This window comes from Chrysochloris asiatica, unplaced genomic scaffold (assembly GCF_000296735.1).
Source record: "Chrysochloris asiatica unplaced genomic scaffold, ChrAsi1.0 scaffold00310, whole genome shotgun sequence".
Taxonomy (NCBI): Eukaryota; Metazoa; Chordata; class Mammalia; order Afrosoricida; family Chrysochloridae; genus Chrysochloris; species Chrysochloris asiatica.
In genome coordinates, this window is record NW_006408828.1 from 2,615,581 (window position 1) to 2,631,742 (window position 16,162).

General features: G+C 49.7%; 2 protein-coding genes across 2 annotated transcripts in view; one reads left to right on the top strand and one right to left on the bottom strand.

The window, feature by feature from the left end:
- BSCL2 (Berardinelli-Seip congenital lipodystrophy 2 (seipin)) overlaps nucleotides 1–8,675 on the bottom strand; it is a 16,759-nt gene extending 8,084 nt beyond the window's left edge. The window contains 3 exon segments of the mRNA XM_006878267.1: nucleotides 5,231–5,312; nucleotides 6,670–6,986; nucleotides 8,592–8,675. Coding sequence (XP_006878329.1) covers nucleotides 5,231–5,312; nucleotides 6,670–6,986; nucleotides 8,592–8,675 — 483 coding nt within the window.
- Nucleotides 8,676–9,768: 1,093 nt separating this feature from the next.
- Nucleotides 9,769–10,247, top strand: GNG3 (guanine nucleotide binding protein (G protein), gamma 3). Its single transcript, XM_006875020.1, has 2 exons — nucleotides 9,769–9,867; nucleotides 10,119–10,247. The coding sequence occupies exons 1-2, from the start codon at nucleotides 9,769–9,771 to the stop codon at nucleotides 10,245–10,247; spliced, it is 228 nt and encodes a 75-aa protein (XP_006875082.1).
- Nucleotides 10,248–16,162: the final 5,915 nt, after the last annotated feature.

A 16,162-nucleotide genomic window follows, 5' to 3' on the forward strand; every position in this document is an offset into this window, starting at 1 on the left:
ATGGTTCAAGCTCACCAGCTGCTCCTCGGAAACCCTATACAGAGTCACTATGGGTCAGAATTGACTCGACAGCACTTCACAACAGCAACGTATACTTATGGATGTAGTAGCTCAAAAGAGGGAACAAATCTTAACAGTGAGGATCACTCCCACCCCATCAGTAAGTACACAAGGTCGACAGAGATGGGCAACTTAGACATTGGCTATCCAAAATTGTGGGGGGAGGCAGGCTACAAAGGCAAGAAGTGACTGGCTTACTTACAAGCTTTCAAGAGGGAGCCTAGTTTCAGACAAGGCAGGGGAAGGTAGAATCGTCACTGAATGGTTTTTCCAACCTGTTGGGATGGGGCTAATGACAGGAGATGGAGATAATATAGTGAATAATTGCTATCAGGACTGACTGTGAGGGTCAGAAATTTAAAGGTAGATGTTTTGTAATAAAAGGAGGGGAGTGGTTGATTTTGCAGTCCAGGAAAAGAGGTCCCTGGGACCATCAAGGGAGAAGAGCGGAGTGTGGGACCCTACCCAGAGAAGCAGTGATGCCAGAAATGGAGACAGAGATGCTGACAGGGACAAATGGAGCGGCTGGGGACACTGGATCAGGGAGGGAGAGGGGCTGTGTGCTGATGGCTAGGGGACAGGCCTGTGAGGTGTACCCTTTGGTTGTTTGATGATGCATGGAGGGGATTGTAATCATTGCAATGAAAGGATGAATGCAAAACTGATGTTCTCCCATGTAAACTCACATAATTCACAATTAAAAAAAAAAAATGGTGAAAACCGCCTCTAAGATCTGGCCCTGGGAATGCTGGGAGCGCTTATCACCAGCACAAAGGTAGAAAGCCACAGGTCAAATAAGGCCTTTCTTGATGCAAATTCTCCTTTTCAGTCTGAACTTCCCTTTTTTGAAAAAAAAGAAAAAAAATAAGATTCCTGCTATATGATTCTTTAGTTGTTGCATGGAATTTTTTGAAACAGTAAATAGGAGTCCTGGTGTAGCGCTGTGGGCTAATGCACTGGACTGCCAGGTCAGCAGTTCAAAGTCACCAGGCGTGCTGTGGAAACCCTCTATGGGGTCCCTATCAGTTGGAACAACAACAAAAAGGGCAGCCATGACTCAAGGACAGAGTTCAGAAGGGTTGAAAAAGGAGGGATAGAGACAGGAAAACACAGGGAGGAAGTGGGAACAAGTGATGTTACATTCAGGGTATTTCAGTCAATGAGATGAAACAAAGTGTGGACCAATTGTGGAATGGAAAACCGATAAGCTGCTCACACACACAAGTTCAAAAAAAACCGATAAGCTGCTCACACACACAAGTTCAAAAAAAATGAAAAAGAAACTGCCAAAAAAGAAAGAGGGAGCTTTCGAGGTAGGATGGGGCACATGAGGGGTGACACGGAATGGGTACAAGCTTTCTTCATGTGGTGAGGAAACATTCTGAAACTGATTGTAGTGATGGTTGCAGAACTCTGGGACTATACTGAAAACCACTTGAAATGAGTGAATTGTACGACATGTGACTTTTATCTCAAAGCTGCCATGTATTTTCAACTCCCAGCATGCATCAGGCAGTTTGCTGTGCTGCGGTGGCTTGCGTGCGGATGTGACTCTGGAATTGAAGCCATTTCCAATGCTGGAAGCTGTGGTCTAACACCAGAGGCACCACCCATACAGACAGGTTTCAGCAGTGCTTCCAGACTAAGACAGGCCAGCAGGAAGGATGCATGTGGCAGTCTACAGGTGAAAAACCTGGCCAGTTAAAACCCAATGAAGAGCTGTAGATCACTGACATGTTTGTTATTGTTGTTAAGTGCCTTTGAGTCGGCTATAACTCATAGCAACCTGTATAGGGTTTCCAAGGAGCAGCTGGTGGATTTGAACTGCTGATCTTGCAATATAGTGCTGGAAAATGAGCCCTTCCAGTTGGAAAGCACTCAAAATACAATTAGGGGGACAACTGCCTCCTCAAAGTAGAGTCGACCTTAGTGGTGTATATGCAATAAAACATTTAGACCCTTCATTTGCCACTGTGACATGGCTCATGATTAATTTTATCATTTTATCTCAATAAAGCTGTTATGTACTTGAAAAAGGAGTCTTGGTGTGGCGCAGTGGGTTAATGCAATGCGCTGGACTGCAAAGACATTTGACCGGCAAGGTCAGCATTTCAAGCTCACCAGCCACTCCTCAGAAACCTTATGTTGTTGTTGTTGTTATGTGCCATGGAGTCGATTCCGACTCATAGTGACCCTGCACAGTTTCCGAGGCTGTAAATCTTTATGGGAGCAGAAAGCCTCATCTTTCTCCCGCGGAACAGCTGGTAGTCTCAAACTGCTGACCTTGCGGCTCGCAGCCCGATTCGTAACCACTGCGCTATCAGAACTCCTACAGAAACCATATACAGGGTAGCTATGGATCGGAACTGACTCGGCCCTTACCAACTACAATAACAATACTTGAAGAAATAAAAGAAGATAGTTCTGTTTAATTAATTATCATTTCATCTGAGGGAATCTTCTGAATGAGTTCTTGCCTCTGTTCCTGTTTATCCCCCTTCTTCACCATTCCTACCCGAGAGTCAGCTTCCTTAAAGACCCACTTTAAGCCTCTCCATTTCCATAGTGTCAGAGCATCTCTCCAGTTCTCCGCAAAGTCTGCTGGAATGCAGAATTTACATCTTACACCTTAATGCCATGCATAGTTGTTGTCTGTTATTCTGACTGCAGGGACCTTGTGTTTTACTTCTACACGTAGCCACACTGCTTCATTCATTCTCAAGTGTTCATTGTTTCAATCTGCTGTAATCCCCCACGCCCTAGAGTCTTTTCCTCCTTTCCTCATCTAGCAGGCCCTTCCCCGGCTCCCTGTATCAGCATTATCATCTCTCCATTGGGCAACAACACAGTTGCAAGCACAGGTACAATGTCTTGTGACGGCATTTCCAATCCCCTTGCCCAATTTTGTTGTTGTTGTTGTTAAGTGACATAGAGTCAGTTCCAACTCATAGCAACCCTGTATGCGGTTTCCTAAGAGTGACTGGTAAGCTTGAACCATTGACCTTGTGGTTCAAACTGATCTTGCAGTTCAGCGCATTAGCTCACAGTGCCACACCAGGAAAGAGCCCACTTACAATGAATATTAATTACTCTTTAATCACAGGAAGCACATTGCCTCAGTGTCTTCAGAGACACGACATTTCACTTGGGGACCCTCAAATCTGCCATTTGGGGCTCATTCATCCCTCCTGGTTAGGTTTTTCTTGATAGTGTGTGGCTAACTGGAGGTCCACAGCACGATGTCACGGTATAGTCACCCTATCACCTTGCAACAGTCCTGAGTCATGAACGTCTGATTTACATACAACCAATAGTTCATCATTCGATGAACCAATCCCTGGAAAGCCTATTTTATTAAAAATTAAAAATTAAAAACATTTTTGAACAGCATGAAAATGTTGTTATTAAGTGACAAGGAGCCCTCTAGAGGCTCTGTGCCATGGAAGCATTACTGCATTGTTATGCCAAAGATGTTTTAGTGTATCTAAAGTGTTTGTTGTTAAGTGCTGTCTAGTCAGTTCCCATAGAGGAGCAGGGGTCCAAGGAGAGGCTGGTAAGCTTGAACTGCCATCCCTGTGGTCCAGCACATGAACCCACAGCGCCACACCAGGACTCCTTCTGACTCACATAGCAACCCTGTATAGGGTTTCCACGGAGCGGCTGGTGAGTTTGAACTGCTGACCTTCTTTTTCAAACTGACCTTGTGGTCTAGTGCTTTATCCCACAGCGCCACACCAGGACTCCATCTAAAGGGCTTGTTGTTGTTGTTAAGTGCCACTGAGTCGGTTCTGACCCAGAGCGCCCCTGTATAGGGTTTCCGAGGAGTGACTGGTGAGCTTGAATCACCCACCTTGTGGTTCAAACTGACTTTGCAGTCCAACACATTAAGCCAGAGTGCCACACCAGGACTCCCCTATAGAGTTTATGTACAGAAAGGTACAGGACACATTACTGAGACAAATATTTGTGCAATCAATATTAGATATGAACTGTACTTGACTGTTCCAGCTTACGTACAGATTCGACTTACTAAAGACAGGCTTGGAAAGAGAACTTGTTTCTGATGCAGGAACTGCCTGTACTAACAAACTAACAAACAAGGCCAATGTGCACAGCTATCCCAGGGAGCCTCAGAGACTAGTTTACATCCTCCCCTACAGAGGAGACGTCCTAACTGTGAGCCTGTAGTGTTACTGTTTAAGTCTGTTGGTTACCAAATATTTAGTCTTGAAAAATAACTTCCCAAAGATTAAAAAAAAAAAAATCTTCCTAAATGTCACTACTGAAGGAGCTCTGGTAGCGTAGTGGTTACGAATCGGGCTGCGAATCGGAAGGTCAGCAGTTCAACACTACCAGCCGCTCCGTGGGAGAAAGATGAGGCGTTCTGCTCCGGTAAAGATTTACAGCCTCGGAAACCCTATTCAGGGTCGCTATGGGTCGAAACCGACTCGACGGCACTTAACAACAACAACAAATGCCACTACTGACTACTTCTGAGTATGTTGCTGATGTTGTTGTTCAGTGCCGTCAAGACAATTCCGACCCATAGCGGACCCTGTCTAGGGTTTCCAAGGAGCAGCTGGTGAGCTTGAACCACTGACTTTGCAGTTCAAACGACTTTGCAGTTCAGTGTATTAGCCCGCAGCGCCACACCAGGACTCCACATTGCTGACAGACAGCTCAAAAAAGTCCTCCACAGTCCTTTTCAAGTGTCGAGGAATGCTACCTTTATCAGCGTTTCCATGGGCTTGCCTGATCTAGAAGGACGAGTCCCCACCGCCGGCATTTCTCAGGGTCCCAGGGACCCTTTCTATTGAAGTTACACTGCCATCTGGCCAGTCCTCTGACACAGTACCCTTTGTAAAGACAGGTCACACATATTTGTCAACAGTTTCACAATTTCATCTACAAGCTTTCAAAACTCTTAGGGAAATGACATCCATTGGGTCTCAAGAACCCTGGTCAGCTCATCTAGTGGTGAGGAAACATACAAGAACAACACTCCTAACATCTTCCCTGGGAAAGACCCACAAACTTTATCTTCTTCACCCTCCTGTTCCCTAAGAACCTTCTCCCTTGTCTCTATTACTCAGTCTTGCTCTTCAGAGCTTTCTCAAGGCCTCTTATCTCAAGTCCTCAAAGCTAGACGTCTACGGAAGCCTCTACTCACCCGATCACGTCCACTCTTAGCCAGCGAGACATTGGCAACAGGAAAGGAGCAGAGTGAGGAGGAGGTGGGCTCACAGTCGGTCCTAAATGAGAATGGAGGATGATACCACTGCTGTTCTGGTATCTGCCTTCCCCTTTCCCCTTGGCCTCCTCCCAGGCTCTCTCCTGTCCCCATCCCTTCTCCTATAGCAGACACCCTTCTGTTGGAGCCAGATGGAGAATAAACGCCGCCAGAAGAGACCACAGTGACCTTTTCCTTCTCTTTTTGCAACTTCAATGTTTTCCTCGCACTCGAGCAGAAATTCTTAAGATGGGAATCTGTGGATTCCTTGTTGATTAAATGCAAACTTTGGGGATTCCAGAGATCACTTGGGGAGCTTGATAAAAATACAGAGTCCTGGGTTCCAACCCCAGAGATTCTTATTCGGCAGTTTTGGTCTTTTGAGAAAACTTTCCTTCAAGGCTATCTACAGATACCCTTCATGAAGCTCACTGAACCCCTCAAATGGCAAAATGACACTTGAGGTGTTTGTGCCTACACATAGACACAGACACACAGACATTTTTTACAGCATGAAGGGCCATAGCTTCCATAAGACCATGCCCCCTAAAACATTAAGAAGCTCTGCCTTCTTTAGAAACTATAATTTATGAACACACATTCTGACATTTGTTTTGTTTTGTTAAGTGCCGTCGAGTCGGTTCCGACCCATAGCGACCCTGTACAGGGTTTCCGAGGGTATAAATCTTTACGGGAGTAGAAAGCCTCATTTTTCTCCCACGGAGCGGCTGGTAGTTTCGAACCACTGACCTTAAGGTTCACAGCCCGATTCGTAACCACTACACTACCAGAGCTCCTGACATAGGAAAGAAAAAACAAACTCTGGACCATTGATAATCATGCCTTTACCAGCACCTGTAGATGGTCCTATAGCCACTCGTAAAGTAAAAATGGGGAGAGAATTGGGCAGAGTCTATAAAATTGGAAGGAACTGATGTTCTGGGCAGTTCAGCCTACCCACCATAATCTCTCTTGTGTTGCACACTGTTGCCTGTGGGGATAGCTTAATGATTAAAGTACACTGCTGCTTTCCTCACACCTGCTGAAGGCCAGTTTAGTTCCTAGATGACCCAAGTGGTCTCAAAATTCTAGGCAGAAGAGAAGCCTGATCCCGCTGAAAGACAACTGACCCTCACAATGAGTCTAGAAGTGCTTTGTTACCAGGACGTAATGACCAGAGGTAGAGCGAGCTAGCATCCTAGAGCCCTCTGGGTCAACCTGGCCTAGCCTCAGGCTGTGAGAGGTAAGCCCTCAAATTAGCACACTGGGCTCCAGTTTCCTCATCAGTAAATGAGAGGGCTGAGCTGAGTAACCTCTAAGGGCCCTTGGCATCAATGAGCTCTCAGGATTCCTCTACTTGGCCAGAAGATACCTCTCACCTGTAGTAGAAATGTACGGGGCTGAGATGGCTGACTGTCGGCATGTAGGAATAGTAGAAGGAACCATAGAGGAACACAGACACCCAGAGCAGGAGGAGGATGGTGCAGAAGAGTACCCCGAACTGCAGCAACAGCTTGCGGGCTCGGCTTGCTAAGACGTAGCCCACCTCCTGGGCCCATAGTAAAGCAGGTACTGGTGGCTCATTGACCATGGCTGCCAGAGCAGGGGGCCTGCCTCCAGGTTCAGCCCTTGCGTTCCGAGCTGCTCTGCCACCTGGACGCCACCCCTGGCCATGGGGTGCCGCAGCTGGTGGTTCCTGGAAATAGACAGAGAGGGGGGTGGGGGTGGGGGGAAAGGACAAGCTTGCTGGACTGGCTTTTGAGGACGCAGATAGCAAGACAAAGCAAAGCCATTGTTTCACATGGCCGTTCTCAGAACCGCTGTTTCTGAGCCAGTGAGCCTCGTCTCTTCACCCCTAGTGCCTGAGCTCCTCCAACCACCGATCCTGGGACAAGCCTGTCTGATGCGCCTTCATAACTATATATAACATCGCGCATGAGCACCTTCCAAATTCTTACAAAATCGCTTTCACACACGCCAGGCCATTGAGCTGGGACACGGCGAGGTGATGCACTGAGAAGATGAGCGACTCAAACTCAGCAGTCGAACCTTCACAGTTGCCAGCCCCGGACTTTCTCCTTCCCGACCCGTGAGGGACTCCTCTGCTCTCGCTCCGCCGTGGGGCTGAGCCTCACGCGGACCAAGGTTCCCTGCAGCCAACGACTTGTTGTCCAGAGCTCCCACCTAACCGCGCCACCAAGGAAAAACGCCCGCGGGCAGCTGCAATTCAGACGACTCACCAGCCTCGAGCGCTGCCAGGGCAACCACCACAGGACTTCCGCCTCTCGCCAAGCCCCGCCCCTTTCTGCCGACCGCCTTTGTAGCCCTAGGGGCGGAGCCTCCCCCAGTGGGCGGGGCCGACCTGGGCACCGGGGTCCCTAGCCTATTAGTCTTTCCCTGAAGCCACTACCATGTTCAAAGCGGGAAAAACGACGCCCTGCAGGTCCCGACGTCTGCCCCAAGTCATGCTCTGAGCCAGCAGGGCCCCCTCAGCCCACCCTACGAGGCCACACCTTCTCCACCCGAAGGACCCCAGCTAGCTCCTCCACCCCACGGACGTCCAAGGAGTAGAGCATTCGTCCAGAGTTGCAGTGGGCTGGCACCAGCCGCGCATCTCGCGAGTCTGGAAAGTGGTAGCATTTCTGCCCGCGTTCTTTCCCCTACCCGTGTTCACCATCTGAGGCCTCTGACCCCAACTAGACGCCCTCTCACTTCCTCGGAGTCCCCACAGTACATTATTTGCACGAGGTCTTGGCAGATGACGTTTTTTTATATTTCGTGTATGTGTCAGCGAAAGGAGTGCTGGTGGCGTAGTGATTAAGTCCTGGGCGGCTAACCGAAAGACCGGTGATTTGAACCCACTAGCCACGGAAGAAAGATGTGGCAGTCAGCTTCCGAAAAGATTGTTGTTTTTAAGCGTCGCCCAGTCTGTTTGGACTCATAACGACCCTGTATAGGAGTTTCCAAGGAGCACCTGGTAGGTTTGAACCGTCACCCTTATGGTTAGCGGTCCAGTGATTACAGCCTTGGAAACGCTAAGGTGTAGTTCAACTCTGCCCTGCAGGGTGGCTATGAATTGGACTGACTCCCTGGCAGTGGATTTGCATGTGTCATCACCCAGATAAGACCCTTTAGAGGTCAAGTGTTTTGTATTCCTGCCAGCACCAAGCACAACGCTACAGGCCTAGGAGATAATTTGTTTAAAATGTTCCAAATTCCTTGAACGGAAACCTGTCCCCCCTCTGAAGCCCACCTACTTCCACAAACACCCACTGACCCTCCTCCCCACATGGCCCCCTACCTCCTCTTTGTCGGATCCCTACACACCTACCTCTTCTTCCCCGACTTCCCCTTCTTCTCTCTGGTCTGCCATTTCGTTAGACATCTTCCGCACCTTCCTCCACCGTCACTGCCCCTTCCACTCCGATCACTTGTGGCTAGAACGTGAAGCAATGATCTCACAGCTGATACCTGTAGCTCATCACATTTTCCTGGATATGGGGAATGGAGGGCTCCTGGGGGGGCAGTGAAGATTCAGGTGCTAAATGCTGTGTCACAGGAGGGGGAGGAGAGGGGCTACTGCCCAGCTGATGTCAGATTTTCAAACGAGCAGGGTCCCCTGCAGCCGGCCCACTCCACTGCAGGGCTGTCACGGGCCCAGACCACCTCATCTGAGGGGGGAGTCGGCGTTAGCCTCCGTTCCTTCCAGCTCCTTTGGGAGGGCTGTAGCCGGGACTCGGGATGCCTGCAATGGGGGAGGGGCCGGCAGTGAGACAGTAACGTGTAACGGTGGGGGTGCGCGCGGGGGCTGCAGGCGGCATTCAGGCTCCCCCACTGGCCAGACAGTTGGTATGCTCCAGGATCTGAGCGGCTCCGAGCATCCTTCATCTGTCAGGTACCAGCCATCCGGGCAGTGCTTGAGCTGTAAAAAAAAACGGACACCAGCCCTCCACAGACCTTCGACCTGACCATTCCCAGTGGCTCTCTGCTACTGCGTCAGATACTTGCAGCTGCAACGCCCGGCAGGGTGGGGCACGCATCAGGCAAGAAGGTGTTGGTGCGCCCCACTGACCCCTATACCCTAGAGCTGCCGCCGCCTGTCGTCTCAGGTTAGTAGGGAGGGGACAGGTGGGGGGATGTACCTACCTTATCAGAGTGGGGTTCACTCGGGTTGAGAATGTCAGAGCTGGGAACACACATGATTTGAAGGGCTGTAAGCCTTAGATCATTTGTATTAATATCTGTGGCTCAGGCCATGTGAGAATTTGGACAGCATCTAGTCCCACCCTTGGTTCCTCAGCCATCCCTCAGGGATGGGAAGAGCCACTGGAGGAGGGTGAGTATAAGAGGACAAAATATTGGGGCACCTGGCAGTCACCCTAGAAAGGTTGGTGAAGAGTCAGCATGGAGTGGCCTTCTGCTGGCCCCAGGCAGAACCCTCCTATGGCGCTCTCAGCTGCCCCCCTTTTCTCTCCAGGATGAAAGGGGAGACCCCTGTTAACAGCACTATGAGCATCGGGCAAGCCCGCAAGATGGTGGAGCAGCTGAAGATTGAAGCCAGTTTGTGCCGGATAAAGGTGGGTGGGACCCTCGATGTCATTAATTGGCCAGGCCTTGCTGTAGTTTCCCCAACCTCAGACTAAGATGCTTTCCCCCCTTGACTTCCTGAGCTCAGGACAGGCGTCTCAGAGCTGTCCCAGGCTTTTGTTGGGGACCAGGGAAGAGAAGACTGTCTTGAGCCCTAGAAATGGCCAAAGAGATCCCATTTGGGGAGACTGCCGTCCCTTCAGACGTTTTGGCTAACTACCCCCTCCTGGCTCTGTCCCAGGTATCCAAGGCGGCAGCAGACCTGATGACTTACTGTGATGCCCACGCCTGTGAAGACCCCCTCATCACCCCCGTGCCCACTTCGGAGAACCCCTTTCGGGAGAAAAAGTTCTTCTGTGCCCTCCTCTGAGCTGCCCTGTGCCCCCTTCCCAATCCTGGGCCTTTCCCTAAATCAGTTACTGTCCTGAGGGCCCCCACCCCACCCTTCCAACCAGGCTCCCTGCATCCCACCCCTACCCCGTGGCTCAACCCTGCTATCCGAAGCACAAGGCCCTTCCTCACTTCTGTCGGTCCCATTTCCTCCCCGACCGCGGCCAAACCCAAGCACCCGTGACTGGGGCACCCTTTGCATAACTCAACAGAAGGACCCCTGTCAGACTCTGCCGGTGTCTTGCCCGCTTCCCTCTGGGACCCGCCACTCTGGCGAGAGGGATGGGCTGGGGGGCGGCTTGCTCTGTCTCACCTGAAGCTATTGGAAGGGTAAAGCCATTTGAATAAAGTCATCCGGAGTCTCAGAGGCCAGCTCCCGTGTTAGTGTTCTTGGGGGGTTGGGTCATCAGTCAATAGATTTGGAGGTGGGTGCGGCAGATGAGAGGCGTGCCATATCCTGGGAACTACGCTAGTCAAAGCAGGTTTAGACGTTCAGAGATCGGGGAGGTGGGGAGTACGGCGGGCGAGAGGGAGCGTGTCAAGTGGAAGAATTAAGTTAGAGCATTCACACACACATAATAAGCAAATAAAAATGAAAACAGACCGTACGGGGTAGATTTAGGGAGGGACTCGGGGAGGCAATCGCAGACCGGAGAAACTTTCAGCTGTAGTAATTGAGAGGAGGAGTTTGGCTCGGATTACTGTGAAAGGGGCCGGTTTTGTTACTAAGATGGCCGCGCCCACAGCAGTTCGTTTTCCAATATGGCTGCTATCATGAGGCTCGTACCAATATGGCCGCCTTCATATCACAGCGTTTTACCGTACAGAACGATTTCGCCGGCCCCATTCTTAAAATGGCGGCCCCCAGGCATTCGGAGTTCCCAATATGGTCCTTTCTGTGTCCCAGTCTGGTCTCAAAATGGCTGCCTCTCCTCTCGCTAAATCGATACCCCACTCCACCCCGGAGCCTGGAAGCTAACGTCTCCCGATCCAGCTGAAGGCAGGAACAAGATTAAAACGAAGGCTGTTGGGGCAAGAGACTCCCAGAAGCACTGTGGGTGAGGCATTGGGAGCGTGGATCTTGAGGTAACCGAGGTTTCTACAACTTGCCAAGTAGGAGGCTACCTTTGAAAAGATCATCTTCTGGAATGTGGAAACTGCCTTCCACTACCGGCCCCGTTCGCCTGGGGCGCCCTTCTTAGTCGCCTTAGTGACTAGGTACTGGTCGCCTCCGGAGCTGGATAAGGTTTCCTGGTAAAACTCAGGCTTGCTATGCTTCCTTTCCCCATTCAGGCAGATTGGGCCACATCTGTCACAAGCAGTGTTCCCACCCCTGGCGGGGGGTAAGTATGTCACCAGGCCAAGGACCAAAACTAAGCCGGCTCTTGAGCGCTTCCTGGTATCTGAAGCTTGGCAGAAGCTTAAGAGCCCTAGAATGCCTTCTAGACTTTTCCTTCCAAGGGTCTATGTAAACAGAAGTGGGGTCATGGCCATGGCCGAGGAGGAGGTTAACTACCCCAGACTGTCTAGTCATGGGTCATCGAGATTCCTAAATACAGGAGAGAGGCCTAGAGCAGCTCATGTCTTGTGCCTGGGTCATTTGGGGGGTGGGGGAAAAGCAGCACTGCAGCAGCCCTGGGTGTGGCCCTGGACTACAAAGCCCTCTGAACCGCAAGGTCGTTGGTTCAAGCTCACCAGCTGCTCCTCGGAAACCCTATACAGGGTCGCTATGGGTCGGAATCAACTCGTACGCACTTAACAACTACAGCAGTAGGAGGGTGACCTAGATTAGGAATAGCACATCATTCCCAGCTTCCTAGAGGAAACCAAAGGAAATTAAAGGGGTGTTCTACCAGGAACTGACTTAGGCTCCTATAGGGTTCCAGGGGTACCTAGTGAACTTGGGGCACCTTCAGGGGTGGCAATTTTTCAGCTGTTGATGGAGTTTCAGAGCCTGTAACAGGTTACTCAATACACTCTCTCATTCTAGAGTAAAACCCCCAATGAGCTGGATTACCCCGGTGGCAACAGCAATGGGCTCAAGCTTGGTGAGTGTGAGGATGACGTAGGGCTGGGCAGTGTTTTGTTCTCTTGTGCATAAGGTTGCTGAGTCAGAACCCACTGCACCTAACAAGAAGTCACCTGGCTTCCCTCCTGGCGTGAGGACCTACCCCCCATTCTATTCAGAGGTCTGCTTATTTCTTTCTTAGCACTTGTGAATCCTTCAAAAAGGATCGGGTCTGTTTTAATCCCCAAACCCTGACAATGTCTGTACCTAGCAGGCACTGGAATGTGTTGTAACATGCTTAAAAAGGCCAGCATGGCGCACAGCAGGGCCGAAACCTTCCCTGTTCCTACTGCATTCATGTTGGGATGGAAGTGAAAAGTTTTACAGAAACTAAGACTTGGTAAAAATCCAGGTGAGCTCAAATTATCTTGTTAGATTTTCCTAGACCTTTGAACTCCCATCAGGTTAGGGGTGAATGGCTCCAGTTCGAGCTGTGTGGGACAGGGGGCTTGGAAACCACTAGCGGCAAGCCAGGATTGATGAACCACCATTAAAAAATGCTGAATTAGTTCCAATACTGAGTGGTTGTTGTTAGGTGCCATCAAGTCGGTACCGACCCATAGCGACCTTATGTACAGCAGTAGTGACTTTTAATGTTCTGGAGAATGGGTAGACACCATAATGAAGAACCACCTTTATTGAGGGTGTCAAAGCTCTAAGTCCCTGGGATCAGAACTGGTATGTACAGACCGGAGCGGAGTATCTAAACCTACCACTACCCTACACAATTTGTGGCATCCAGCCTTAAGAAGTGCTGGGCACTTGGTAGAAACTGCAGTGAGGATCAATTCAATGCTAGAAAGAGAGTGCCTTTCCAGTCACCTTCTCATTCTCCAATGCCACTAAAAAATAACCCTCCTCACAGATCTTTTGTTAAATGAGTGCGCTTTTCCTCATAGTTACTACTCATGAATAAACTTCCTTTGCTCAGTATATGGAACCTTAGGACTCATTTCATAAGGTTCATACAATTCCTGATGTGGAGCTTTAAGATCAGCACTGGACTTCGAACCATAAGGTTGGCAGTTCAAACCTACCAAGTGCTCCCTGGAAACGCTATACGGGGTTGCTATGAGTCGTTACTGACTCAATGGCCACTGAACATGATTCATTTCAAGCATCCAATGGGTTTTAGCATAGGCCCAGTATACAGAGGTCATGAGGTCTATATTGCCTTCTACTCCAGTGGCTCAAACTCAGCATAAGGAAACACTAAATAAACCAACAACCCAATGCCTGCACCTCCCGAGTGAGCATAGTAAAAACCATGCAAGAGGGAAGCCGACTTGGCTGGACCCAGTGCAACCTGACAAAGCAGCAGGGAAAGAAATCTACCAATCAGTCCCCCAGTCAGTGCAGCACAGGAGGGAGGGTGAATTCAATCCAAATGCTTCTTTATTCTAAAACTAGAAACTAGGGTGCCTACATTTTCATCGAGTGGTGTAATGAGAAGGGGGCGGGGGGAGGAGTTACACATGTAAACAATGACACATTACATTTTTTTAATGGTAAAACCCCTTTTTTACTGGCCACTTCCAAGAATGCTTTACAGGTTTTTGTAAAAACATTTACAAGCTTCATGTGTTTGTTTTTTCTCACAAGCTTTTCCATCAACAACAGCTACAACAGACATCTGATAAACACTGAACAAGTCTTCTACAGAAAACAAGGCTAGGGATTCCCTTCTGTTACCATAATCCATATCCTCCCCCTCCCGCCCCGCCCCTCAACATTGGCTTTTTTATTGTTTTCCATAATAAAGGACAGACAGAAACAGAACCCAGACATTTACTGTTGTTGTCAGTGAGCTCTGGGTCTTGAAGCAACAAGGATGTGGCAGGTTCCTTCTCTACCAACCTAGAAAAAGTTTTTTTTTTTCTTTTTTTTTTTTTTTTAAAAAAGACATGACTTTCCAGTGTCATAAATGAATAGGAAGTACCTCCCACAGAACCCAAGGTGCTAAACTTTCTCTTTCCTTTGCGGATCCTAGTATGCCCCCTTGCCAGGGCCTATAAAAAGATGCTCTCTGATGGACCACCAAACATCTGACAAGGGGCAGCAACCTCTGCCTCAGGAAACTCAAACATAATCTTGCTCCAAGGGAATTTCTTTGGGCTCTAGTTAATATAGAGACAAAGCTTTCTCATACTACCCTAATGAGAACAATGAAAAGTTAGTGGGTTATCGGAAAAGGTCACTCAATCACTTCACCCATTGCCACACACAAATCTGCTGATTGGCGCCACCAGGAAGCAGGTGCCAAGAGGAAGAGCATTATGGGCAAGCACACGCCTCTCCAGTCGGCCTCTCCCCACTACAGCCTAGGGGTCCAAGGTACTGTGCAGCAGAGGGGTGCATCCTGACTAGACAGGGAGACTAACAGGGGACTGGGAGACAAAGAGAAAATCTCTGGACAGAACTTCCAATGGAGCACTGCCGGTGAGGAAATGGAAGAGAAGCATTTTCTAATCACATGGGAGTTTGGTCTCTCACTAGAAGATCCACAACATGTGCTGCTCACAGAGGAAGCTCTTGGCGGACACACTGCTGAGCAGGAAGATGAATGAAAACTAAAGCTAAGTATTGAAATAATATTTCCATATCCCACCCATGTTCTTGAACCCAGCAACCTGAAGCTCTTAGTCAAGAACTGGGGGATGTTGGTAATCTATCCCACCTGAAGTCTCATAGCAACTTAACTAGAGGCCTCTCTGGGGGACACATGGGGCAAGCACCCCAGAAGGAATCGTGTCACAAGAAGTCAAGAGGGGGTACCCCCTTTCGTGCACACATTTACACACGCTCACACTCACACCTTCCCGAATTTCTGCAGCCCCACTCAGCTGCCTCCCACCCCCCTCCCATTTTCTAGCCTCTCTCTACCTGCGTATCAAAAACACTAGCAGGGCACATGCCCTGGGACTGTATAAAATAGTTGCTATTCTCAGCACCTGGGCCTAGCAGCCCACACCACAGGCTTCCCCTATATACATATCCTGCTGCAGCGAAGACGCCTGCTGCGTTTCTGTGAGCTGAAACCCTGAGAAGCGTTCCTTCGCTTGCCTTACACTGTAAGAGGCCAGAGATGATTTCTGGGCCCTCCCAACTGTCTCAACCCTGGAAGACAGAGACTAGAGATTGGCAGACCATGTCATCAGGCTGCGAGCTGCCATCCCATTCTCGCCCTGGACATTAGGGACATTTATCACTGGGTACACCAAAGGGCAAGCTATTCTACTCTGCCATCAACAACAGCCTCTGTGCCTCCTTGGCCTGGGAATCCTATATAATAGAACCACCCCACTGGCAGTCTCCATGCCTCAGCCACAGGGCACAAAGGCACCAGACAGGGGAAATAGGGACATGTTGGCCTCCCAGCCCACCAGACCAGATATCCCAATAGGGAAAGGTCAGTAAAGAAAATGCAGACTTGTTAGTTGGTGCAAGTGATTGGTAAGAGCCAATCCTTTATTTTCACTGCCCCAGTCACAAGCTCTCCCTGTCCCCGCTCCTGCCTGCTCCTGCAGCTGCCTCACACGGTGGTCAGAGGGTGACCCGTCCCGCTGGCTTCCTGTCCAACTGCAGGGCACCGGGCAGGCAGCCCTGAGTGCCACTCTCCGCGCAAAATGGTTTTTGATTACAAATATCTAACTAGGTTTGAAATGTTTTATAGAATAAGACAATATTCTTTTCAACAAACTTTTAAAAAAATGTACAGTTTTGCCATTGTTTTCCACCCTCCCTCCCCACCCCCCCGGCTTGCGCACCCTCCCCCGCCCCCCGCCCTCCCCCCGCCAGCCCCGGTTTTCCTTGGTTGTGTTTTGAGA